The sequence below is a fragment of the Magnolia sinica genome, chromosome 10 (genome assembly GCF_029962835.1).
Source record: "Magnolia sinica isolate HGM2019 chromosome 10, MsV1, whole genome shotgun sequence".
In the NCBI taxonomy this organism is placed as follows: domain Eukaryota; kingdom Viridiplantae; phylum Streptophyta; class Magnoliopsida; order Magnoliales; family Magnoliaceae; genus Magnolia; species Magnolia sinica.
This window is the reverse complement of record NC_080582.1, coordinates 79,400,231-79,426,886: the sequence shown is the minus strand read 5'-3', so window position 1 is coordinate 79,426,886 and position 26,656 is coordinate 79,400,231. Positions and strand designations below refer to the sequence as shown.

The 26,656-nt window shown below is 44.6% G+C and overlaps 1 protein-coding gene across 1 annotated transcript in view; it reads right to left on the bottom strand.

Annotated features, from left to right (window-relative positions):
* The window catches only part of LOC131217098 (eukaryotic translation initiation factor 4E-1-like), a 31,136-nt gene extending 8,258 nt beyond the window's left edge, over positions 1-22,878 (bottom strand). Inside the window, exons 1-3 of the mRNA XM_058211850.1 lie at positions 22,606-22,878; positions 18,238-18,403; positions 17,483-17,608 (exon numbers count right to left, since the gene is read on the bottom strand). Coding sequence (XP_058067833.1) covers positions 17,483-17,608; positions 18,238-18,403; positions 22,606-22,865 — 552 coding nt within the window. The 5' untranslated portion in view covers positions 22,866-22,878. The remainder of the gene's footprint in view (positions 1-17,482; positions 17,609-18,237; positions 18,404-22,605) is intronic.
* Positions 22,879-26,656: the final 3,778 nt, after the last annotated feature.

The following is a 26,656-nucleotide window of genomic DNA, read 5'->3' as shown; positions in this document are numbered from 1 at the left end:
CACATTGGATGGAAAATAAACGTTACCGTGCGCGTACGAATTATTTAACGTGAAAATCATTATCTTTGTTGCTATTTTTGGTGTGGTCCAGATGATCTCTGGATATAAGTCATTTTTTGGGCGGTGATCTAAAATGATCTCTGAAAATAGACGAACGGTGTAGATGTAATAAATACATCACTGTGGAGCCCATATAACTTTGATCTCCTTTTAACCGTTCGTACAACTCGGAGCTCGAGGAGTGTCAGCGCTCGTCTTTGCGTGACACGTTCCTACATCAGTATTAAAAAAAAAAAAAAGGGCAGAGAGGGAAACGAAAAGAAAAAAAGAGGGAAGGAAGAGAAAAGAAAAAAAGAGGGAAAGGGGAAGAGAAGAGATTGAGAGAGAGAGAGAGAGTGAGAGAGAGAGAGGAAGAAGAAGAAGAAGAAGAACAGGAAGCAGCCGTCCACAGTCGTCGACAATGCATAGTGAGGAATGTAGGGAGCATGAAGATGCAGGCGGTCGATACACCTGCAGAGCACCAAACCTTTTCGTCAGCGAGGTAGCTGGCGTCCATCATAGCAGTGTCAGTGTGTTGGGTCTGAGAGAGCCACGTGGTGGCCCCTTAGCAGATCTCTGTCCTCGATATAGTGACCTCATCAGTGCGTTGGGCTCGAGAGAACCACGTGGTGGCCCCTCAGCAGACCTCCGTCCTCAAAATGGTGACCCCGTCCAACTGTTGAAGGAGAGGGCAACACGTTGCGCTCCCTCTGAAGAGCTTACCTCGGTTCTCACAGAACGCCAGCGTCACCCAACTCAAGAGACACGTGTCAACCCCGATAATGCGATGCGTGGCAGTTCGGGTCTTTGTTGTCAGCCGATCCTCAGGCCCGAACCATGTTAGAAGTCGGGTCTGGAACTCGATCCGATGGCAGTGGCTGATTTGGGTATTGAGCCGCCCGAGATGTCAGGTTCAGGCCCCAAACCTCAGTGACCGGCAATCTCAAAAATTACAACACTTGATTTGAACCTTACACTTGTACTTAATCTGAAGAACGACGGCAGAGATTTGGCACAATCTTGCCGCTTCGACAACTGTGTACCAGCTCTTTTACTGCCATCTATCCTCGCATCTGGAGTCCCCGAGATCCACACTGACCATCCAGTCTGACCAACTCTCCTCGTCCTATGTCAGATCAGATTTAAATCTTCTCTCCCTATTCCAAGATGCATCAAGTGAAGAGGTCATCATAGTTGAACCTCTTCAAACCAGAGTTGGGAGCTCTGTTGTGTCCGGAACTCTCGACAGCAAGCTATTCGATGAAGATCAGAGAGCAACCTTAGTAGACACTATTCACAAGAAAAAGTGGATTGGTCCCATGAGATCCCCTCTGAAACGGGCTCCAAGATCGGGCAGTAACAGGGAACTTCAACGGCTTGCAATGAGTTCAGGAGGGAACGTCAGCATTATTGCCGAAGAAGAAAGAAAGGGATCTCGGGGTAGTTCTGCTCCTACATGAAGATCGTCTCTTGGAACGTGCGGGGCATTGGGTCTAAGCAAAAGAAAAGACTTATCAAGAATTCTTGTGGTAGATGCAACCCCTAGATCATTTGTCTTCAGGAAACCAAAGTGCAAAACTTTGATGACTGCCTACTAAAGATGTTGTGGAAGGCACCTGATGCTCGATGGGTGGCGCAAAATGCGGTGCTAAGCTTCGATGGTCCAGTTTGCTTTGCGGGGGACTTCAACACCACCAGATTCGCTGAAGAGAAGTTGAATGGGCACAAAGTTAAGTCCGAAATGAGAGCCTTCTCCGATTGGATTGACGACAATGTTCTGGTAGATCTTCATCTGATCGGGTCCAGATATACCTGGACTAACAGGAGGCTCTCCCCGATCCTTTTTTAATTGGATAGATTCGTTCCATCCCTCGAATGGCTAGAAATTTTCCCTTCCTCTTCTCAATCCATCCTCCCCAGGACTACCTCTGACCATTGGCCCCTGCTCCTATCTACTGAGGAGGTAGACTGGGGGCCTAAGCCTTTTAGATTTGACATCTCTTAGCCACATATTGCAGGCTTTAGGAAGATGGTGTCTGACTGGTGGAGGGAGTTTCAGACTTATGGATTTGCAGGCAACAGATTGTGCTACAAGCTCAGACTCTTGAAAGGGAAGCTCAAGCAGTGGAATCAGATGGAACGTTGTAACAGAGAAGCGGAGATGGACTCGATCTTAGCTGATCTCCAAACAATTGGCGTGCGTGCCGAAGACAGTCCGATGACGAAAGAGATCCTATCGAAGAGAATCCAGCTCATCCAATCCCTCTCAGCTAAAGTTCTAGAAAGCGAAATCTCGTGGAGACAAAAAGCTCGATCTAAATGGATCAAGGAAGGGAACAAGAACACGAAGTACTTCCACAGCATAGCCAGCATGCACGTCAGGGCCAACAGAATTAGCAGCATTGAAGTCAACAACATTCGGATTGATGACAGGGATTCCATCACTCGCAAAGCTATATCCTACTTTGAAGGGCTTCTTGTTGGATTAGACCCCGTCTAGACAACCTGCCTTTTCAACATATCAGCGAAGCCGATGTTGCCTATCTGGAAGCCCCTTTCTCCTTGGAAGAAGTCAAGAAGGCTGTGAGTGCTTTAGGCGGGGACAAAGCCCCTGGCCCTGATGGCTACCCAATTCAGTTCTTCAAATTCTTCTGGGAACTTATTCAGGAAGATGTCATGGCATTCATCAATGAATTTCATGTCAGAGAGAGGTTATCAAACAATATTAGGGTGACTTTCATTGCTCTAATCCCCAAATTCTCAAGAGCGTCAGCGTTCAACGAATTCAGACCAATCAGCCTTACCGGAAGCCCATATAAAATTCTGGCCAAGGTCCTTGCTACTCGTCTGCAAAAGGTGATTGGGTCAATTATCGCTCCTAATCAGTGTGCTTTCATCCCGAGCAGACAAATAGTCAACTGCGCTCTCATCACAAATGAATGTCTTGATTCCAGCCATCGATCCAAGCAGAAAAACATATTCTGTAGTCTGGACATTGAGAAGGCTTACGATCACATCGAATGGGACTTCCTATTATACATGTTGAAGCGTATGAGTTTCGGAGAAACTTGGAGGAATTGGATAGGCGAATGCATCGGATCGACGCACTTCTCCATCCTCCTAAATGGGTATCTAAAAGGCTTCTTCAAAAGCTCTCGAGGCCTTAGGCAAGGCGATCCTCTATCCCCATTTCTATTCCTTATTGTTGGCGAGGCCGTATCCAGGATGCTCCACAAAGGCCAAGCTGAAGGCATTCTCAGGGGCGTTCAGGTGAAAGGGATGTCAGATCCGATTTCGCAGTACACGGACGACATTCTTATATTTTCAGAAGCGAGTACAGACATGGTGAATAATTTGCGGACTTCTATCAGATGCTTTGAAGCAGTCGCTGGCCTTAAGGTGAATATGCTCAAGTCCAAAATATATGGGGTAAATATGGACGGTCAAGAAGTCAGTGATCTAGCAGGTCTAATCGACTGCTCCTCAGCGTCTTTCCCGACTACATAGGACGGCCTCCCTCTGTGTATCGGCCTGCCCAAAAAGCACCACTAGGACAAGGTCATCCACTGATTTCAGAACCATCTTGCAGCGTGGAAACGTCGGTATCTTTCTATAGGAGGGCGGCTTACTCTTATTAAGGCAGCCTTATCCAATCTGCCCACATTCTTCATGTCCTTGTTCCGGTGCCTGGTTGCAGTGTTAAACTCTATTGATGGACTCAGGTGCAACTTCCTCTGGTGCGGCAAGAAGGAAAAGAAGAGTTTCCATCTTATGGAATGGAAGTAGGTCTGCAAGCAAATTAAAGAAGGTGGAGCTGGTATAAAGGATTTAAAAATGATGGACTGCATCCTCCTGGGGAAATGGATTTGGAGGCTTGGCACAGAAAGAGACAGGCTGTGGAACAAAATAATCAAATGCAAGTACGGCAGCTCGGATGGAGGATGGTGGACAAAAGATTCTTCCTCGTATAGGGCTTCTGCCATTTAGAAGGGTATCCTTCGAATGAAAAATGAGGTCCTTCAAAGGATAAGCTTCGAGGTAGGCAAGGGGGATAGTATCTACTTCTGGACAGATACTTGGCTGGGAGACATCCCTTTGAAAGAAAGGTTCCCCAACATGTTTTGGTTGGCCGTGAAGAAAGCTCCATCACTGAGTGTTACTCAATTGTAGCTGACAAAATTGTTTAGAATATACAATACCGGAGCAATTTGGAGGATTGGGAAATAGAGGAGTTTGTGAAGTTACTTGACTTCATTCAGAAGGCAATCCCAAATCAGACGAGTCGGGACAAACTCATTTGCAAACCAGACAGTTCCTCCAAGTTCTCAGCCAGATCGCTATACAAGTGCCTCCTCCATAACCCCGGCAATGCTGCCACGCACGGACCCCACTTCATATGGAAGTATCCTGTCCCACCGAAGCTGCGGGTTTTTGGTTGGCTGGCTAGAAACAGGAAAATTCTCAATGGACAACCTTAGAAAAAAAAGGGATGACTAACTAATGCTTGCATCTGCTGTTTGAAAGCTGAAGAAATAGTCGAGCACCTGTTCATCCACTGCCCGCGTCACGACTATATGGGTAAACCTCCTCTCTTGTTTTAAGGTCAGCTAGTGCTTCCCAAGAGATGTGGATCTCCTGCTGAAAGACTGGCACGACATCAGAATAGGCAAGCTGAAAACCAGGCTGTGGCGAATGGTGATCCTTGCCACATGGTCGTCCGTGTGGACAGAAAGGAACAGCCGATGCTTTAGAAACGAATCAAAGTCTCCAGATATAGTTGCTTCCAAAGCCAAATGTCTAATCATTGAATGGGCCTCCCATATAGATGTACTTAAAGATGCAGATTTTCTTCTCTTAGGGGCCTAGTTAGCTTCTGCTTTCTCAGCAGATTCTAGCTTTGTTATAGTTCTTTTCCTTAATATAATCAGTTATCTTTCAAAAAAAAAAAAAAATGAGTTTAAATCAAAGACCATCAAGTTTATCTTCCTTGGATACTCACATACCCAATGAGGATAAAATGCTATAATCCAATCTCTCATGCAATGTTTAGCTCTACCTTTGTAGGTCCACTCCAGATGTTCCAAGCGCGATAAGAAAGTTCATACCATCGGACCTCCCACTAATTCTCCCACTTCAACAAAAGATCATCGTCCTCCTAAATCTTCGTCTTTGGTGTCTAATAAAGGTGATTTACCAATTGCTCTTCGCAAAGGTATATGTTCTCGCACTCAACATCCTATTTCTCAATTTTTTTTCCTTTGTTGGTTTTTCTCCTTCCCTTTGAAAATGTGAGTTTTTTTTTTTCCTGAAAGATACTGAATTTATTAAAAGCCGTAAGGGCACAAAAGAAACAAGAAAACGCAACAAGAGAGGGAAACAAAAAGAAAAATTGCAGCGGGTCCCTAGCTAGGTCCCAATCTCTTATATGCAAATGAATCCTAGAAACAACCCCACAAATCGATTATGAACAATTACGAAAGCAATGGCTATTTCATTCTTTCCAACCGAAAGAACTGCAAGCAAAGCAAGCTTCCAAAGAGAGTATTTCCTCCTCCTAATTCCAACCGTATGCCAAGAATAGAAGAGGATTTCAATCGAAGAGGGCATTACCTAGAGCATGTCGAAGCCAGCAAGCACCTCACTCCAAATGTTGGATACGAAGGGACAGTGGATGAAAACATGATACATTGATTCCTCATCCCCAACACAAAATATACAAACATTCGGAAGAATCAAGCCCCTCTTCTACAAATTCTCAATGGCGAGGATGCAGTTTCTCCAAATGAGCCAAGCAAAGGCAACCCACTTTCGAAGGGGCCCCGTTCGACCAAACCAAACGTGTATGAGAGGTAGCAACTAAAGGATCGGGCCGAGTCAATTGACAATAAAAAGATTTAACCGAGAAGAGCCCAAACTTGTCAAATCACCACACCTGAGAATTGAAGGAACCAGTGGAAGGCACAAAGCTTTGTAGGCGTAAGAGGAGGATGAGCTCTTCAAGATCACAATCAATCAGGTTGCAGCGACATGGAGGCACCTAGCTCCCCCAATCTCGTCAACAAAAAAACAATCAACCACTGTGATATGAGGGTTAGGACAAAGGCGAGCCGAAGCAGGGAATTCCACGCTAAGCAAAGCATCGCCACACCAACAATCCTCCTAAAATCTAACCCTTGAACCATCACCAACATCAAACTTCATACCAGAGAAGACGCTTTAGGTTAAATGAGCAATGTCCTTCCAAATACAGGAGTCGCAATAAAGAGAAGAATCCTTCATCCACCAACCTCTATCCTCTAGGCCATATTTCCCAACCACCAATTACCTCCACCAGTTACCCTCCTTTCCAAGTCTCCAAACCCATTTTCCAAGGAGTGCTGAATTGATTGTTTGCAAACTCCATATGCACGCACCTCACTCCAAATGTTGGATACAAAGGGACAGTGGATAAAAACATGATACACTGATTCCTCATCCCCAACACAAAAGATACAAACATTCGGAAGAATCAAGCCCCTCTTCTACAAATTATCAATGGTGAGGATGCAATTTCTCCCCATGAGCCAAGCACAAGCAACCACACAAACCAAGCAAAGGCAACCACTTTCGAAGGGGCCTCGTTCGACCAAACCATGTGTATGAGAGGCAGCAACTAAAGGACCGAGCCGAGTCAACTGACAGTAAACAAATTTAACCAAGAAGAGCCCAAACTTGTCAGAACGCCACACCTGAGAATTGAAGGAACCCGTGGAAGGCACAAAGCTCTGTAGGCGCGAGAGGAGGATGAGCTCTTCAAGATCACATCAATCAGGTTGCAGCGACATGGAGGCACCTAGCTACCCCAATCTCGTCAATAGAAAAACAATAAGCCACTGTGATATGAGGGTTAGGACAAAGGCGAGCCGAAGCAGGGAATTCCACACTAAGCAATCTTCCTAAAATCTAACCCTTGAACCATCACCAATATCAAACTTCATACCCGAGAAGACGCTTTAGGTTAAACGAGCAATGTCCTTCCAAATACAGGAGTCGCAATAACGAGAAGAATCCTTCATCCACCAACTCTATCCTCTAGGCCATATTTCACAGCCACTAATTACCTCCACCAGTTACCCTCCTCCTTTCCAAATCTCCAAACCCATTTTCCAAGGAGTGTTGAATTGTTGCAAACTCCAAATGCATGCACCCTTGCTCTTCCACAGCAACAACTTCCTTTACATCCGCTCAATGACAAAATCCCACATATGATTGGCCGGTCTACCTATGCAAAAGAGGCAACCCCAAATAGGTAGAAGGAAAACTCCCAACTTGACATCAAAATATGGTAGTGAAGATTAACCCCTAGAATCCCATTTTCTTCTTCAAGAGAAGAGAAAAGCTTTTACTTTCTTGTTCCATCTTCGTGTGATTTGAAGATACTTCCATGTGATTTGGAAGGGAGATTGGTGCGAGGCTAGTCTTCATCAACAAAGGTGCGAGGTCTCCATCTATCTCCACACCATCTTCTCTCTTCTCCTCCATCAAGCGATGACCAGCGATGAAGGCGATGACCAGCGTCCAAACGAAAATGCAACCGGAAACATCTATGAAAGCAACTAGCCACACGGAACCGTTCTCGTGGATAGAGGTCGTAGGTAAAAAGGGCAAAGAAAAGGTCAGTGGACGAAGGCATACCAGATCCTAAAGAGTCTTATCCCACCCTCTACGTAAGAGGCTACCCGAAGGGATGGCTTCCGATCAACATATCCCATGTTTTTGGCCGAGCAGGGCTGGTCATGGACGTAGTAATGCCAAGAGATCGAAACACTGGGCTACTCAGAGGCTTCGCTCTGATCAGAATGAGCTCCGAAGAAGATCTTTATGCAACGATCCAAATGCTAAACGGAGTAAGTTTTTGGGGCAAAAAGATGTTGGTACAGAGGGCGAAATATGGCCCGGATCGCACTCCTGTCCATCCTAAATCGACTACCACGGCGAACCAACCGGAGAAGCAGAAGAAAACTATCCCTCCACCTCCTACAGATGTAGAGCCTTCGACACGGTCAGAGGCCCAGTTGTTCAGAGATGTCCTTCTCCCACAAGTTCCGACAAAGCAGAGCAGATCTAGAAAGAAGAAGGATCGGTCCAGAAAAGAGCAAATAGTCGGTTCCAAAGTTTCCACCTCTCCAGATTCGTCATTCACGATCTCCATTGAGCACGAAACGCTGCTCAAATCGAAGAATGAGTTGAAAGACTATCGTTTTGATCACCAAAGAAGGAACAACCATCTCCCAGGCCAAATACTGGATCGATGAATGCAGCAGAATCCAGTCCAATATGTACTCTATCAAGCCCATAGGATTCAACGAGCTATGGATCAAAGGAAACCAGGGAGTGAATCTTGACATTCTGATTATTGTCAGGTCGGTTTTCAAGGACGGACCGATCTCCAGAGTATTGCGTTGGGACGAGTTCTCCCTGTTTGGGACGGAAGACGTATGGGTTCTTGTCTGGGGGATACCTCTTGAGCTCTAGACGGAAGAGTTCTTTATATCGGTGGCGTCTTTACTTGCCTCCTTCATAGATATCAACCCGAAGACCAGCAGCGGAGAAGAAATGGTTATATTGAGGATAAGAATCAGAAAACAGAAATTGAAGATCTTGCCCCAACAGATTTCGGTGCTGGCAGACAACAGAATCATCCCTCTGCCTCTGCACGCGGAAGTCCCTGACAACGCAGCTCCGAGATGGGGGCGATCTATGGCGATCGCAGGAAGCTCCGGCAACGACAAATCCAGGTCCGCCGTTAGAAGTCGGTGCACGAACTCAGTGCTACCGTGGACCACGGAACTCTTTCCCCCTTCCCCAGGCAGACTCACTCACTACGCTCGCCACGTCATCCACCATCCAGGCAATATGTGGCCAATCCCTCAATTTATGCGGTACGACTCTCGAGACTCCTTACTGTCTCTCGACACGCGGCCCAACTGAAACAGCCGATGTCCCGAATCCGGAGAATATATCGCATCCTGCGGAGGAGAGCGGGCCACGTGGAGTTGCCTCGATCGCTACAGCGTCTTCTCGAGCCGCAGCTCGTGAGCGCTGGCAGGAAGAGAAGGAAACACGTCTCATATCATTTCCCAAGAGGCCAGCCGTCTCGACTTCTGCCCTCGCATGTCAGCCACGCGTCGATTTCTCGGGTCATGCAGATATAGATAGCAGTCGGCTCTTTCCCGAGCCGTTGCCCAAGGCAGGTCAATCGAGCGTGCGGGCCCCAAATGGCATTTTAGCCGACTTTCCTCCGTCCGATCCCTCTGAGCTAGAACCCGATCCTACCCAAATGGCAGGAGCATCGTTGGATTCCCTTACCCATCCCAAGGAGGGCCCCAAGCCTAATTCCAGGGTGGACCCTAACTATTGCCAAATGCGACTGGATCTCCCAGCACGCCGATTCGTGTCCGATCTGAAATCCCCCCCACTCCCCCTCTCAATCTGAACATCTCCCTTGCCTCGACTCTCCGTCGTGATGGTCCAACTCCCCACCATCATCATCAGTGCCGCTCACCTTCCGTCTCCTCCCGCCCGACTCTCTATGCCAACACCCAACGACAGTCCCCTCCCCATATGGTCAAGCTCCTGGTCCCTTTCGACCCAGAGGGGAGCTCAGCAAGCAAAGCCTACTCGGAAACCCAATCCCTTTCCCCTACCCAAACGTCGCCCCATCCCTCGGTCATTTCTGATTGGTCTGACCATAACTCCTTACTCTCTTTCAAGACGACCCAGGAGTAGAAGTAATCGTGGTAGAACCTCTCCAGATCAGAGACGATTCATCAGGAGTTCCAGAAGAAGCAACAGACTCGAAGATGCTCGACGAAGCAAGCAGGGCTGAGCTAGTTGATTCTATCCACGAGAAGAAATGGATAAGGGACGCGGTGGGTTGTGTGGGCAGGTTGCTAGGACTGTCTTTTGGTGATTGTCCAGAGGACTTCATCGCCTTATTCCACTGCATGGAGTCTCGAGGAAGACCCATCTAGCCATCAGACCCCCTAGAAAGCAGCGTTCAAGATCGTGCAACTCCAGAGAACTTCAGAGGCTTGAATCGTTCTCGGGATCTTCGGTTTCCATGATCCTTGAAGCAGGGCGTCAATCTACCCGAGGCAAGTCTGTTGTCCCATGAAGATCCTATCATGGAACGTTAGGGGCGTGGGTTCAAAGCAGAAGAGGCAACTCATCACGGACTCCTGCAGGAGATGCAAACCCCAGATCATCTGCCTTCAGGAGAGTAAGGTGTAGACTTTCGACGACCGTTTGATGTGCTCCATTTGGAAGGAGAAGGACGCTAAATGGGTCTCTCTTGATGCAGTCGGTTCTTCGGGGGGCATTCTGATTGCATGGAGCATTGCACGTTGGGATCGCCAGCAGAATTGGTCAGGGAGGTATTCTTTATCTGTGGTCCTGAAAGACAGGTCTTTGGGATCCTCCATCCTCGTTTGTTCTGTTTATGGGCCCATGGCAGAAGCTGAAAGATATAATTTTTGGGTTGAGCTGTCGTCTTCAAAACAGAGATTCTTTGGCCCCTGTTGTTTTGCTAGAGACTTCAACACTGTCAGATTTGCAGACGAAAAATCCCCTGGACCTAGAGTCTCCCCGGCGATGAAAGCTTTTTCTGGGTGGATCGACGACAACGATCTCATGGACATTCCCCTGCTTGGGGCTAGGTTTACTTGGTCCAATGGTCGCCTTAATCCCTCTCTTTCGAGGCTGGACCACTTCCTGCTCTCCCGAGTGGATGGATCTCTTTCCTCCTACCTCCCAGAGCGTTCTCTTACGTACAACTTCCGACCATTGGCCGATTCTCCTCTTTGGCGAGGAACTCAATTGGGGTCCTAAACCGTTCAAGTTCGATATTTCCTGGCTTGAAATCCCGGGTTTCCACGGCATGGTCTCCGACTGGTGGAAAGGTTTCCAGAATAAAGGATTCGCAAGTCACTCGCTCAGTTCAAAACTCAGGGCTCTCAAAGTTAATCTAAGACAGTGGAAGCAATCCGTATGGAATGCCAGAGAAGGAGAAACGGAAGCAATTCTATCAAAAATTAAAGAGATCGATTTGAATGCCGAAGAGTCCCCGATGTCTCTAGAATGCCTTGCTAGAAGAATTCAGCTCATTCAGAGTCTATCAGCTAGAGTTTGCGAAAACAAAATCTCCTAGAGGCAAAAGTTTCGCGCGAAATCGATCAAAGAAGGTGATAAAAACTTGAAATTCTTCCACAGTTTAGCCTACCTGCCCACCAGCGCAAACAAGATTACCAGCATTGTCATCGATGGATCCCGCATTGAAGACCAATCTTCAATCGAATCAGAGGCAATTTCCTATTTTAGTGCCCTCCTAAATGGTGGGTCGTGGGCCAGACCTCGCCTTGACAATCTTCAGGTGCACACGCTATCCCCTGCTGAGGCACGATATCCAGAATTGCCCTTCTCCGAAGTCGAAGTCAAAGCTGCTATCGACTCGCTCCAAGGGGACAAGGCTCCCGGTCCCGATGGCTTCCCGATTCGCTTCTTTCAGCATTTCTGGGAGACATTAAAGAAGACATGATGAAGTTCTTGGCTGAGTTCCACGCGAGAAGCAAGATATCCAAAGACATTGGGTCCTCTTTCATTGCTCTTCTCCCCAAGGTCGCGAGTGCAGCTACTTTCAGCAACTTTCGTCCCATTAGTCTGATCGGAAGCCCTTACAAAATTCTGGCGAAGGTTTTAGCTTCCCGCCTTAAGAATGTGATCGGGTCAGTGATCTCCCCTAACTAATGCGCGTTCATCCTAGGCAGACAGATCATCAACTGTGCTTTGATAGCTAATGAATGTCTTCACTCTTCTGCTCAATCTGGCTCGAAAAGCATATTCTGTAGTTTGGATGTCGAGAAAGTGTACAATCACGTCGACTGGGAGTTTCTTCTTTGCATGCTAAAGCGGATGGGTTTCGGCGATAGATGGTGTAGGCGGATCGCTGAATGCGTTCGCTCTCCCCTCTTCTCTATTCTTCTCAATGGCTCGCCGAAAGGCTTCTTTAAGAGCCACAGGGGTATCAGGCAGGGGGATCCTCTATCTCCATTTCTTTTTCTTATTGTTGTCGAGGCTCTCTCTAGGATGCTTCACAAAGGGCAGGCAGAAGGCATCCTTTCTGGCATCAACGTTGAAGGAAAGCCTGATCAGATTTCGCACGTTCAGTTTGCTGATGACATCCTCATCTTCTCTGAGGCCTCTCCCAGTAAAATGGACAACCTCCGCACGGCCATCCGCTGCTTCAAGGTAGTCTCGGGTCTGAGAATTAATATGGCTAAGTCCAAGATGTTCGGGGTGAACCTGGTCGAAGAAGAAATCCAGGCCTTCGCTGCCCGGTTCGGGTGCTGCGCAAACTCCTTCCCAACATCTTATGTGGGGCTGCCGCTGGGGTTAGGTGCGCCTCCTAAATCGGCTTGGAATAAGGTGATCCTTAGATTCGAAAAATCTCTTGCCAACTGGCAATGCCATTTCCTCTCACTTGGTGGCCGTCTGACTCTCATAAAATCCGCCCTTTCAAATCTGTCGATATATTTCATGTCTCTCTTTAAATGTCCAAGCTCAGTTCTGTTAGCCATCGACAAGCAGAGACGTGATTTCCTATGGCACGGCAAAGAGAACTCCAAGAGATTTCATCTCATGAACTAGAAGCAAGTTTGCAAGCATTTTCAAGAGGGTGGAGCAGGCATCAAGGATCTCAGGCGCATGAATAGGGCTATACTCGGGAAATGGATCTGGAGGTTAGGATCGGAAGACGGCAGTTTGTGAAGTTCGATAATCAAGTGCAAATATGGAAGATCGCAAGGGAGCTGGTGGACGAACCCGTCGTCTAAGTACAAGGTTTCAACAATCTGGAAGAACATCTCTCACCTTCAAAAAGAGGTTCTCAGAGGGGTCGGTTTTGAGCTCAGTAAGGGCAACAGGATCAGATTCTGGAAGGATATTTGGGTTGGTGACAGTCCCCTCAAAGATGTGTTCCCGACTATTTACAGATTGGTTTCCAACTCAAACATAACTATGGCTGATTGTTTCTCCTTCATAGAAGGAAAGCTGGTTTGGGACATCTGCTGCAGAAGACATCTCGAAGACTAGGAGATCTTCGACTATGCCAAGCTGTTGGAATGCGTCTTTGGAAATCGGACAAGTCCTCGCTATTCACAGTCAAGTCCTTCTACACCACAACCCCCCCCCCCCCCCCCCCCAAATCTTAGTTTTTGCTTGGTTGCCAACAAGAGGATTCTAATTGTTGACAACCTGGAAAAAAAAAAAAAGTGGGATGATGTTGCCCAACATCTGCCTTTGCTGCATGAAGGAAGCAGAATCGATTGACCATCTTCTAGTCCACTGTCCTTTCATCTACCTCATATGGACAGTATTCACCAGAAAGTTCAACATTAAATGGTGCTTTCCTGGGTCAGTTGATCTGCTGCTCAAAGCCTGGCACAGCGCCAGGATAGGGAAGCCAAAAACGCAGATTTGGAGAATGGCCATCCTTGCCATTTGGTGGTCAGTTTGGTTGGAAAGAAACGATAGATGTTTCCACAACTCCTCCGCGGAGAAAGTTGCTTTCAAAGCACTCAATTTGGTGATCGAATGGGCCACGTATGACACCTCCTTAAGGGAAGTGGATTTTATTTTCCTTGTTGCTTAATGGCTTACGCCAGCTCGGCGTAGCTTTCTCTTTGTTTTTCCGTTTTTTTGTTTCTTTTTGTTCTCTTTTCTCTTGTAGTTTCGCTCCTTTTTTTAATGAATTTGCGTTATCTCTCAAAAAAAAAAAAAAAAACCTAGAATCTCACTTTTGGCTAAGTTAACCTTTAAGCTAGAAGCTACCTCAAAGCATCTTATGATGGTACGAAGATAAACTATCACAGAGTCTTCTGCCTCACAGAATATCAACATGTTGTCAGCAAATTGCGAGTGATCCGATCTAGAATATGTTTAATTTAGAAGCCTCAAAATAGCCTCGTTGACTGACCGCTTCCTAACATCTTGCTGAGTCAGATACAACCACAAACAGAAAGGGAGAGAGAGGTCTCCACCTCAAAACCCTGGAAGGCTGGAGAAAACCAAAAGGGGAGCCATTAACGAGCACGGAGAATATGGTCGAGGATACATGAGTGGATCCACGACCTCCAACCTAACATATAGTAAAGAAAGGATCAGTTGACGAAATCGTAATCTTTTTCTAGATCTAATTTACAAAGAATTCCTTAACTCCCCTCCCTATGATAGGAATTGATGCATTCATATGCGATCAGCGCACTATCAATGATCTGCCTACCTATGATAGAAGCACTTTGCGAAGGAAAATAACCTTGGAGAGAACCGCCTTAAATCTCATACTAAGAGTTTTAGCCACAATCTTGTACGTACTAGAAACCAAACTAATAGATCTAAACAATCTTGTACATACTAGAAACCATACTGATGGAACTAACAATTTTTCATTTGTTGGTTTATCTCTTTCCTTTTGAAAGTTTGCTTTTTCCTTGTTGTTTGCATATGCTCCTCATTTTTTTCTTGGAAGCTCTAAGTCATGATGGATGAAAACAACTATAGTTGAATTACTTGCTATAAAACATATTGTTGGGTGTCAATGGGTGTATACAATGAATTACAACCCTGATGGTTCGGTTGATCAGTTAAAAGCTTGATTGGTTGCTAGAGAGTACTCTCAAACCCTAGGAGTTGCTATTCAAAGATATCTTGTCTTGCGACAAAGCTTAACTCTATGCAGGTTGTTGTTTACATTACCGCAAATTTAGAGGTCCTTATACCAGTTTAATGAGAAGAATACATTTCTTCAAGAGGATCCTACTAAAGAAGTCTATACGAAGCAACCACACGACTTTGTTGCTCGGGGGTTTAAACAAAGTGTGTCGCATTAAGAAGTCAATTTATAGCCTCAAAAAATCTCCAAGGGCTTGGTTCAACAAATTTAATAAAGTAGTGTTTGAATAAGTGGGATGAAACGTGATCAAGCTGATCACTCCTTGTAAGACGACTTGAGGTGGGTGTCACTGTATTGGTCGTGTATACTGATGATATTATTGTCATCGGGAGTGACAGTACAGGTTAAGGGTAAATGTTCAAGGGCTGTTTAGAAATTATAGACTAGGTAAATGTTCAACCGCTAGAACATTAGGTAAAGGGTTCAACCATGGAGGGTTTGGTTAGGACATTAGGGATCAAGGGCTGTGTAGAAATTATAGGCTAGTTAAAGTGTTCAACCGTTAACAGATTAAAAGCTTAATCTGGTGTTGGGTTGGGGACAGATTTTGGTGGGGTATAGGTTGAAGGTGGACAGATTAGTGAAGATTGTTAAGGTTGCGAGTTGGAGCTGAAACAAGGACAGGCAGTCAAATCTCGGAACAGCATGTGTTGTTTAGGAGCCTAGTGACAACATGGGACTAGTTTAAGGTCAGTGGGGACTCAATTACTAGTTACAGGTGTACACGGTTTTAGACATTGTTTGAGGGCTGATTTAGGAAATGTTGTAGGTTGGTTATTAGTAAAATAGAAGGCAAGTTTATAGGCCATCTGAGGGTATATGATTGTTTGGGGTTACATGTGGACAATCACCCAGTAGCGAAAGGTGGTATTACGATGAATTTACAAAAGCATGGCTACGTTTAAAGGAATTGGGGTGGAATGGAATTCTGTAGGAACTAGAGTTATGGGAAAATAGCATGGTGTGACATAATGGCCATTACGGGGCCATAACAATCATTACGTAACAGTAACAGTGGCAGTCATTAGGTAATGGTAATGCTGGCAGCCGTTGCGTAACGGTAACATTGGCAATCGTTGCACACTACAGGACTGTAATGGCCGTAACAGCTGTCACGGAAAAAAAAAAATGACCCGCAATGCCCATTACAGCCTCAAAATGGCCTGTTACGAAGCCAATAAAGTTTTTTTTTTCAGTTTTTCAAAAAAAAAAAACCGTAACAGCTGTTATGGCTATGGTTACCATTATGGAATACCTTGAACGTGGGGTTTCATAGTATATGGTTAACAAATTGGGAAATAGGGTTTGGGTTTAGGGGCTTAGGGGCTTAAGGCTTAGGTCTTAGTCTAGGGAGCGATTTGGGGAAGATGGCAGGAAAAAGAATCAAAAGTGAAGAACAAATTCACAAGAACGAACTTATTCTCGTACCAAATTCATGAATTGAACTAAAAGAGAACCAAAATGCGAGTAAATAGATGGAGTGAATAGATATGGATAATATACCTCTACCATGATCAATTCCTCCAAGATTAGCACACTATAGATAATATATGCCAAAGATAGATAATAAAGTGCAAATAATGGACTGCTGGGCTGTATGGACTATGCAAACAAAAAATAAGATGCTCTACAGTTTATATGTAGAGCATATAAAGGTGTACAGTTAGACTAGCGAGCCCTAGAGTCCAACTAGGTTGGTATAGAGAGCCATTTGAATGGACTTCCCACTCCAATTGGATGTCCAACATGAGCTGATATGTCCCATGTGTATGAATGGGTTCCACCCTAGCCCTCCTTTGATGCACATGTAATGTGTGGCCTGGATGCATCATGTTCCTAACCCAGTGTATTTGTATCCTACTACCAAACCGACCCTTAACTATGAGAAAATGTACCTATATACTTACACATACATACCAAAATATGCCTTCATATGCTCAAAGTATACCAATCACATACCTAGATCCTACGCAAATTAATCCAAAATCACTTGAAGCTAGCCCAAAGAAAGCCACAAGAACCTATCAAAGAATGTATTTACCCATTCTTTGTATTTACCCAAAAAAGGTGCAGCCTTAACATTTCAAGATTGGCGTACTTACATGGGGCTCTTTGCATCTTAATTGATTTATATAATCATTAATCAATTAATACATATATGTTTCGGGTGGTTTGCAAAATGCTTGGAAGTCGAATGAAGCCATTTAAATGATAAAAACACCCTTTCTACGTTCCTCTTTGAAGAATTTCAAGGATGTTTCCATCAGCCTGGGGGCAAATCTGTCATCTTTATAGTTGAGTATCCATCGATTTCTCACGAAACCAGAAAGCCAATCACAAGTTCACTGTTTCCACTTTGCTGTTGTTACATCCTATTCATCAAATTATCAATGCATAACAACATGTGCCACAGTTTCCTTTTTAAAGAAATGCAACTACATTACTCTTCAACCCACATCAATCACACAAATGGCATGAGAAGCTACTACTGTAGTGTACATTATCCAAAAGAGAACACAGTAAAGACTTCATTTTCTTCTAGTTTTGAAGTAGTCACATTGAAATATTGAATCCACAGCATGTACGTGAGGAGATTAAGGAGAATACAATGAAACATGAGTGGGTTTTATCGCCAATCCACATGCCTCAGTGCCAAGTACGAAAAAGGGTAGTTACCTGAGCAGCGTCGTTATAAGCATTTTTTGTCCATATAGATATCTTTTCCTGCTTTGTTCGCACATTAACAACAGCCCCACAAATTTCATCACCATAGTCAAACTGTTCCCCAATCATTGCCAACAACTAGTAGAAAAAATACAGAAGATTTTGAGCAATCTTAATCATAAATATTAGATATAAATATATTATTTGTATTTGGTTTAGCACTGTCAACAAGCCAGGCCCAGGCCAGGCAGGGTCTGTCCAAGCCTAGCCCACAAAGCAAGACCAGGGCCTAAGACCTTGAGGGGCCAAAAGAAACAAGCCCAAGCCCATCCCGTGATGATTATGCATGGCCTCTGTGAAGTAAGATCTGGGCCTGAGACCATGATGGAACAAAACAAACAAGCCCAAGTCCATCCCATGATGATTATGCATGGCCCTTAACCGAGTATGGCCACCCACTTTTTGAAAGATCTGGGTTGTCCATAAAGTGTGCTCACCATCATGCATGATATATGGCTAAAATCCCCTGAAATCATAAATAAGTCAGGCCGGAACTGACTCGGGTGTGCCTGACCTGACAGGCTCTTAAAAAAAGCCTGAGCAGTTTATTAAACAGGCTTAAATTTTTGGCCCAGGCCTGGCCTTTGGTTCTAGTATTCCAGCCCAAGCCTGGCCCGAAAGCCAGAACAACCAGCCCAGCCCATTGACAGCCCAATATCTCGTATTGCAACAACAAATAAAATATTCTGACAGGGTCAGAAGCATACCGTATGTAACCACCATGTATCAGCCTTCCCTCTTACACAACTTATGGTCCACTTCCCTCCATTGGCACAAACTGGGTCCTCCCACTTTGGTTCAATTTTGAACTTGAAACAATGGAAGTCCGCACCAATGCCCAACTTGCTTGGATGACGTATGTTATTGTAAAGGCTGAAGGCAGAATGAATGTTTGCAATAAATTTGTAAGAATCTACTGATCACTTATGCAAGCATATAACTAAAGTTTGGCCAATCTGTCAACAACCACTCAAAACTTCTTTTAGTAGAAAGATCATCCAGTAGGTTGCTGTGTGTGGTAACCTTCCCATGCATAGTTGCATCTGGACCTGTTTGCATTCACATCACCTATCTGGACCAGTGTTTTCAGTAGCACTCGTAGCGTAGCATAGCTAAAATGCTACGTAGCGTATCCAGGTAGCATAGCTCCCTAGCAATGTACGCTACAGAGCGTAGGATATAATGTAGCGCAGGTAGCATATCCTCTCTTTTTTAGTTTTTCTTCTATGCTAGTTCAACACCAATTTTAAAATGGTGGTGACTCATCTCCATCACACAGGTCTAAATTGCGGTCCATATCATGGATAGAGCACTTAGATCAATCCGGACCATCCAAATCGTGTTCCATATTGTGAATTTGTGATGTTTCAATGTGTGTTTGTGCGTGTAAAGAAGAAATCACACTTAGAGATGTCTACAGGCAAAGAGACAGATTTTGCATGGAAATATGAGATTGATGATCCAAATTTGCAGGGAAAAAAAAAGCCTCATAGGAATTATGAGTTCTATAAATTTTATCATATTTTCTATTATTTTAATTAAAAAATATAAAGTATCGTGTAGCTTATGCTATACGCTATGTAGCTTACGCTACATGCTATACAGGGCCAAACACTACACTATCCGTTACGCGCTATTTAAAACACTGAGCTGGACCATCCATTAGGTCCAGTACACCCTTCTTCTGCTAGTACAAAAATTTCCCAAAGACTCTTAAATATCCTTACAAAGAACTTGGCCTTGTAAGAACCATCTTTTCCAACTATTTGTGCATGCCACTTTCTGGAAATTTCAGATAATCCGATCAGTATGAATTTTTCAAGGTAGCCTATGAATGGAGAGGCAAGTCTAATGGATGGTCGAGAAAGACGATATGGATTTTCACATCTAAATCCAACTATGCGCAAGGGAAGGAACCAATGCACGTAGTCCACCATATCATTTCTCTTTCAATTAATAACATGCAAATTACAGCAAGAGGATTGTTCAACTACATTCCACTGGGTCTGAATTTCACATGCAATGGTTTGCACATGCACCAACATGTCGCATCCGTATGACACCCAAGCCCTACATAAAAGGTGGGTACCTCTGGGAAGATTACCTGATCTAAAATTCAGCCGATGCCCTCACCAGGTAGGCCACCTTGTACAAAAACAATGGATGCTTTGATCAGACCTGCCAACAGTCTGATTTAACATACACCTGTTGCCCACCTGGTGAGGTGCACTGGCCTGTTTTTTCGTGCCAATTGTTCTCCATGGATGGGCCCACCTTTTGCATCACTCGGATATTGCAAACACATAATCCGTTGGCCTATGTGCACCAATTGCATGTAAAGTTCACATGCAATGCATTGCAAGTAAACAGGCCATTAGAATTGTAAAACAAAAACAATTAAATAACCCCCTGAGAGAAGTAATATGTGTAATCACAATGTATCTTGGCATCTCAATCCATAATTTAGGCCCCAATTTGGAAGGATATTCAAATTCACTTCTAACCTACTAACTTCAAAACAATTCTCAAAGAAGTATGAACAATAATAAGCATCCTAAGATTACAAAACTCTTCTACTACTTGCACCAATCGCAATGTGCACATGTAAGTTGAATACTCGTGCCTATGTGTCAAACTCATTGCATTACACATCCTAGCTGTGGCTGCATTAGTCACCCCGTTGTTGGAAGAAACTTACCCTACAGTTAAAATTATTGGTTTTTTTTATAGGCAAGCAAACCCAAGATGTCAGTGACAATAAGGAAGATTGAGCTACAGGCTTGAACCCTAAATTTAGATTGTTGTTGCCATTTGCAATCGATACATTTTTGTATCACATTTCCTTTGACTTCGGTGGAAGTTCATCATCTAATCCACCATGTCATATCAGCTTCATAGGATGGCACTGTGGATCAACATGTCATTGGGTCTTTGGCATCTTCTCAACATGATGCACATAATTTGGTCGCCATTGAGTTTCCTCCAACTGATAGGGTTCTTAATCCAGTGTAAGTGACAATAATGACTTGAGGACATCCATATGTCTCAAACAAACAGTTAGGGATTTGGGTAGGATTTGCTTAGCAGTTGCATAAGATGTTTTAAGATCTTAATACTTTTTTTTTTTTTTTGGTTTTTGCACACGCATGCACACACACCACCACACACTCACGCCATAGTGGAATTTCACCACCTATGGGTACTCGAACCCTCAACCAGGTGTTCAAACTCCTGAGAGTCTACCACCGGAGTAAGAGTAAGGACCCAAGATCTCAATACTGTTGAGAGAATAAGTGATTATAAAGGGAGTGTAACTTTGTCTTTTAATGGATTTTATCAACCGATTTGTGAGATTTAACTTTGTAGTGAGCCTTTAGGAGGCCTCTTTCCCACGAAGAGAGCCTTTTCTATTTCGAGGTTAAATCCACCACAAAGCTTTGTAGGATAAGCTCAACCTACAAAAGCAATGTGTGGGGTCCACCATGATGTGCGCATAACAAGTAACAACCAATCTATCCATCATGTGTGCCCCTCATGCTATTCTTCTATCCACCAAAAATCAGGTCAATCCAAAACTCATAGAGGCCAAACCATGTTAAATCGTGCCTAAGGGGTCATTTGCCAACACCAGTTTGGGTGTATTTGAGTGCATTTGGAATCCAAAAGTCATTTGGCAACATAGATTCAGGGGTAATTAAAATACACAATTTTAGTGTGTTTTGAAATCTCATCCTCTCTTCTTTTCTTTTTTTTCTTTTTTTTTATGACGACAATGTCCCCAACCCTTTAAGGCGAGACTATTCCCTGCGGATGCACGAAAACTCATCCTTTTATTGTGATTCCAATGTAATCGGAGTGAAATGCCCTTCTTGGCTACTTTTTTAAAGACAGAAGAGTCGCATGTGTAACAAAGGTGTCATCGCGCTATTAATCAATTTTGTACATGGTACGTTGATGATACCCCAAAACAATTGAATTATCGGTTGCATCACTAAAATCACATCGATAGAATGATCTGAACAGTCCAAACATTGGCCATGTAAATTGATGTTTAAAAAATGTAAGCGAGTCGCTCGTTTGTGATCCTTATGCTTGTGGCCCACCCTAGGCTCAGAATTTCATTATTTTTAGCTAAAATAGATATTTCAATGGGCTTATTACAGTCATTCTATCAAATATCACACATGTACACTAATTTACTATATTAAAGTTGATTTAGTAATTAAATTCAAATTCTTATAAATATACTATAGAATTTCAATGCATTCCTATTTTTGGATTCCAGTGCATTTCGGTTACAAGCTGCCAAACACATCTGAAGATTCAGAATCAGGCATAATTGTGATTTAGATTCCAGTTTATTCCAAATACATGCTCCCAAACGAGCCCTAAAACGTGAAAAATAACATGTTACACTCCACTTGAGCTTTGGAATGGCCTGATTTTTTTGGTGTCCATTCATCCTGGTTAGGAGCAACCTCTGAAAGGATGGATGGCATATAAAAAGCATGTGGGCCCCACCAATTGTTTAATGCTGACCGTCCGCATCCAACTGTTCCCTGCGGTATAGCCCACCCGAGTTCTGGATCAGCCTCATTTTCAGGTGCCAAGGAGAACATGACATTAGGGGGCGTACATGATGGATGGATTTGATGCCACAAAAACATCACAGTGGGCCCAACATGTCGCTTTGCAGCTTAAACATACCAGCTATCCTACAAAGCATTGCAGTGGCTCCTGCCTCTTATAATTTATTTCTGAGATAATTGCACATGATCCATCGCATCATAACGTGATCCAATAAGATTCCACCTAAACCCTTCTTCAATAAATGGATCGCCAACAATAACATTAATGCAAGCCCTGAAAGGGGAAGCAAATAGATCAAAGAAAACAAGAAAGAGGTTGTGGGAAAGGAGCCATTTGGTTGCATCAAACATATCCACAGAAGATGACGCCTCAAGAACAACCTCTCTTTCTACAGCAAGTTTACACAATCGATCGAACAATTCATAGGCAAACGAAAGAGATGAATGTATTAGATGTGAGATAGGGAGAAGAGAAGATGGGCCCACCTCCAGAACTCTTCGACGGTGGAGAATGTGTGGATGGGGCGTATGGAGCTGCCCCACGCAGCCTGCTTCGATTTGGCTGAAGGATTATCGAACCAGAAGGTCCATGAATGCTCGAGCGGGTGTTGAGGGAGTGGCGCTGATGTGATGCTGCCTCCGCCTCCTGCTGCTGAGGCATCGTCGTCGTCGAGGATCTCTCCTTCTTCAAGCTCTTCTTCCTCTGCTCCAGCTACTTCCAACGCCCTATCCTTTTCTAATTCCATAATTGCCCTTTCTTCTTCCATTCTCTATAATGTTTCCTTCTCTCTCTGCTGAGGGGAGGAAAAGCATTCCTAAATTCCTATTTGAGTTCGTTTCGCTTGCCTCGCGACTGACGACTGACATCCAGCGTGTGTCGCAGCCACTGGGGCCCACATACGGAGCTATTCAATGATCGGACCCGTCTATTTTGTGTACTTACATTATAAATCTCATTTTAGGAACTTAATCTGTAATTATTGTTTTGATCATGAAAATAAAATTTTCAGTGGGCACATTCAAATATAAAATTCAAAGGCTAGGATTATCATATAAATATGATTTTGGGACATAGCTTATGTTAATGCGAATATGGACCGTTTAGATTATCTGAATTTCTTAGAATGTGAGCCCCAGTGACTAGCGACGCACGATTGATATTGAGGCGCGATAGATGGAAAAAAAAAAGAGCTGGAGCGCATCAGGGTATTGTGGGACCCACGTGTACAGGGATGACATCTGAACCGTCTAAGCGGTACGACCCACCATGATGTACGGGGGATCAATAATTATGCCGATCCAATCAACGTAGAAACAAAATGTACGACTGCCAAAGAAAACCCTAAATTCAAGTGATGGGATCCAAGTACGTACGTGGCATCTAACACATCCAGAAGGTGCGCCCCACCATGATGATGGGGCTTCTTACACGTGCTGACGTAGCACCTGCGTGCTAGTTCTGGGGCATCCCACTTCCGGACATGTGGCGAAGTTTTCGGTAAGGCCTACCTGATGAATGACTGTGATCTTGCACACGTATGCTACATTGCCGCTTGTGGGTTCACTTGTAGGTTGGCTGAGCTGAGGCCCAACATTGGGGCTAAAACTCTGAGCCCGCTTGAGTCCTAAGGTCTGGTAGAGGTGGGCATCGAGTCGAATCGAGCTAGAGTTGACTCGACTTGATTCGGTTTTGAAATGGGCCTTACCAGAACTTAATTCGACTGGGTACCGAGTCCAACATGCCTGACCCAATCCGAGTCCAAGTCTCAACTGGATTGATTCAGACTAAGTCCAACCCAATCAGAAATACCAAGTCAAGTCGAGTTGGCATTGAGTCAGATTGGCAAATAAGGGGGGGGGGGGGGTTACAGTTAGAAATAGTTAGAAATTAATTATTTTTTTATATATATCCGAACCTGAGTCGTGTCAGGTTTGAATCGAGTCGAGTCTGACTGGATCAAGTTTCGAGTCGAATCAAATAGCATTACTGGGTAACTCGAACTCAACTTGATTTGAGTTTGGATTGGACAAAGCCTACTCAATTCAGACCAACTCACCCATTTAGTTCGGATTGAGTTGAGTCTGAACGAGTCAAATGAAACGAGTTAGCCGAGTCAAGTCATCCCATGCCCAACTCTAATGTCGGGTAACTTTAGGGGTGTACATCGAGTCGAACTGAGTCGAGCTGGCCTCAGCTCGACTCGGCTCAGCCACTAGCTGACCTCAGCTCGAACTCAATTGTAACACCCTGAAAATCGGGGGTCGTGCATACGCTCGACTCCCGAGTTCCCCGGGTCACTTATAATCGATTTTCCTTAATATGCATTTAATCGGGTTTAAATGCGCAGCCTGAAGTTCCTGGAACATGAAGCACAAATGCACCTGTCGACTAAAATGAAAGAGAACTAGCATATATATATATACACACACACATATACATGACCAAGAAAAAAATAATAAAGGGTCGCACATGGTGTCACCCAACAAAATCACAAAAGAATAAAATCTCCAGAGAGAATAGAGCTGAACCCTCTACGCAGCGATCCAACGTGCCATCTATAGGTCCGATGAGGGCCCGTTCATCAGCTGGAAGTAAGAGAACTCGTCCTCCTCCTCGAGGCTCGCATCACCGGGCTCCACCAAATCTGTACAACCTGCATCTATGAACGGGTCTGGTTGGTGTTTTAAAACACCGTCCCAGAGTGGGAGTGAGTGATCAACTCAGTGGGGGCTATTATTCTCAAGTTATCATATGCATCAATTTTAATATGATCTTAATGAAAAGCAGCCAATCACATACATCTAAGTAATCTTATTAATGCGCATGTATGCAGCATGACATGATGCATGCCCTCACCACAACGCTCCCTCGTGCGACAACATCTAACGATCGCCAATGCCAACACTCCCTCTGTGCGACCTCGACTGCCGAGTCGCTACCCTAACTAGTGCGATGCGATGCGATCGTGTTAGCCGAGTCATTAGTTAAGTCCATTCATCCAGCAGGTTTGGGAATCTGATACACCCCACATATCATATGCCCTGAACTAGTTGCGAGGCCAAGGCCCCCCAATGCGTGAGGCCGAGACCCCGCGATCCTTGACCCCGTCGGGTTTCCCCCATCCCCGACTTCAAGCACATGGGGGTGCTGAATGTGGGGTCGCTCGCGGTCACTACGGGGAGGCGCGTCACCCCAGCGTAGGCCGACAGCTCGAACACAGTGTCCCATTCCACCATGCCCGGCTCACGAGGCTGTGGACCATTTTCCAGTGGGTTATTGATGGGCTACCACGGTTGTAGGGTGTCACAGGTTCCATATAGATGTGAGCAAACAGGGTTACACAATCATGGTTGGTCAGACAGTAGGCTAGACCACACGAGTCCAGGCGAGTACATGGCGGTACGACATCGGGTGCAAGCAACCCATGTAGTCCAACTACTGTCGCCCACACGCACTCGCCCAAATCCGCAGGTTTAGCCTCAAGGTGGTCCTACCAACAGAAACACCTTCGCTCTCTTCATGTTCCTGACTAACCCAAGGGTAAGAATAGTGACTCATAACATGCCAACTACCAATGTAACATCAAACATATTCAACACCATGTTCTCATGTTGCTCAACATACAATTCAAATTCATCTAATAAGCAAGCTATCACGATTTATGAGTAAGAGTGCATGTATGTCGTGTGTGTTAGTGAGGAAGTTGCTCACTTCCCACAACTCATGAAAAAATAAATTTCACAGGAAATAATTAAGGCATGCATGCTATAGGGCATCATCATATGAGCAATCCAACAAGACATCAACAAGTAATTATCAAATTTGCACCAAGTCATGTAAGAAGCGAGAACAAACATCATGTGAGGAAATGAAATAAAACATACAATTCCACACCACTCCAATAAGCATAATTTCCTAGGTTTTTCTCTATGTTCTCTAAATACATCAACCAAACAATCAAAATCATTAATCTCATAATGAAATTGGTGCTAGACCACCTAGGAGTAATAGTCCGCACTTATGGATCGTTGGAGGCTTGGAAAACGACCTAGGAATGAGGGCCTTTGGGGTCGGACAGCCGAAATCCCTATAGCAACCGTTCGCATGTTAGAGTTTCAAGCAAATCCTTCCTCAACTCAAGGTTTTCAAGAAAAGGGAAGAGGGCTTTTACCTAGACGATCAACGGAGCAAATGTGTGGTTGTGGTGGAGAGTTCTTCCTTGAAGAAGGGTAGGAAGGTGTAAGATTGAACTCCCTTAGGTCCCACCTTGCATACGGTCCACCTTCACTCTCACCTTCACTCTCTTCTTCCTCTCTTCCTTCTCCTTTTTCTCTCCTCTCTCCCTTTGTTCCTTAGGAAAAATTCATATGAGGAGAGAGGTGCCCCAAATGTGGCCTTTATATAGTCCCAGATTTGATGACAATGGCCCCAAATGTTGGGTTTTTACTATACTAGACCTATGAGAGGGTCTTTCTAGCCTCTAGGGCCCACTATGAGGTGTACAAGTCAATATACACCGTAGGATAGCTAGCTCTA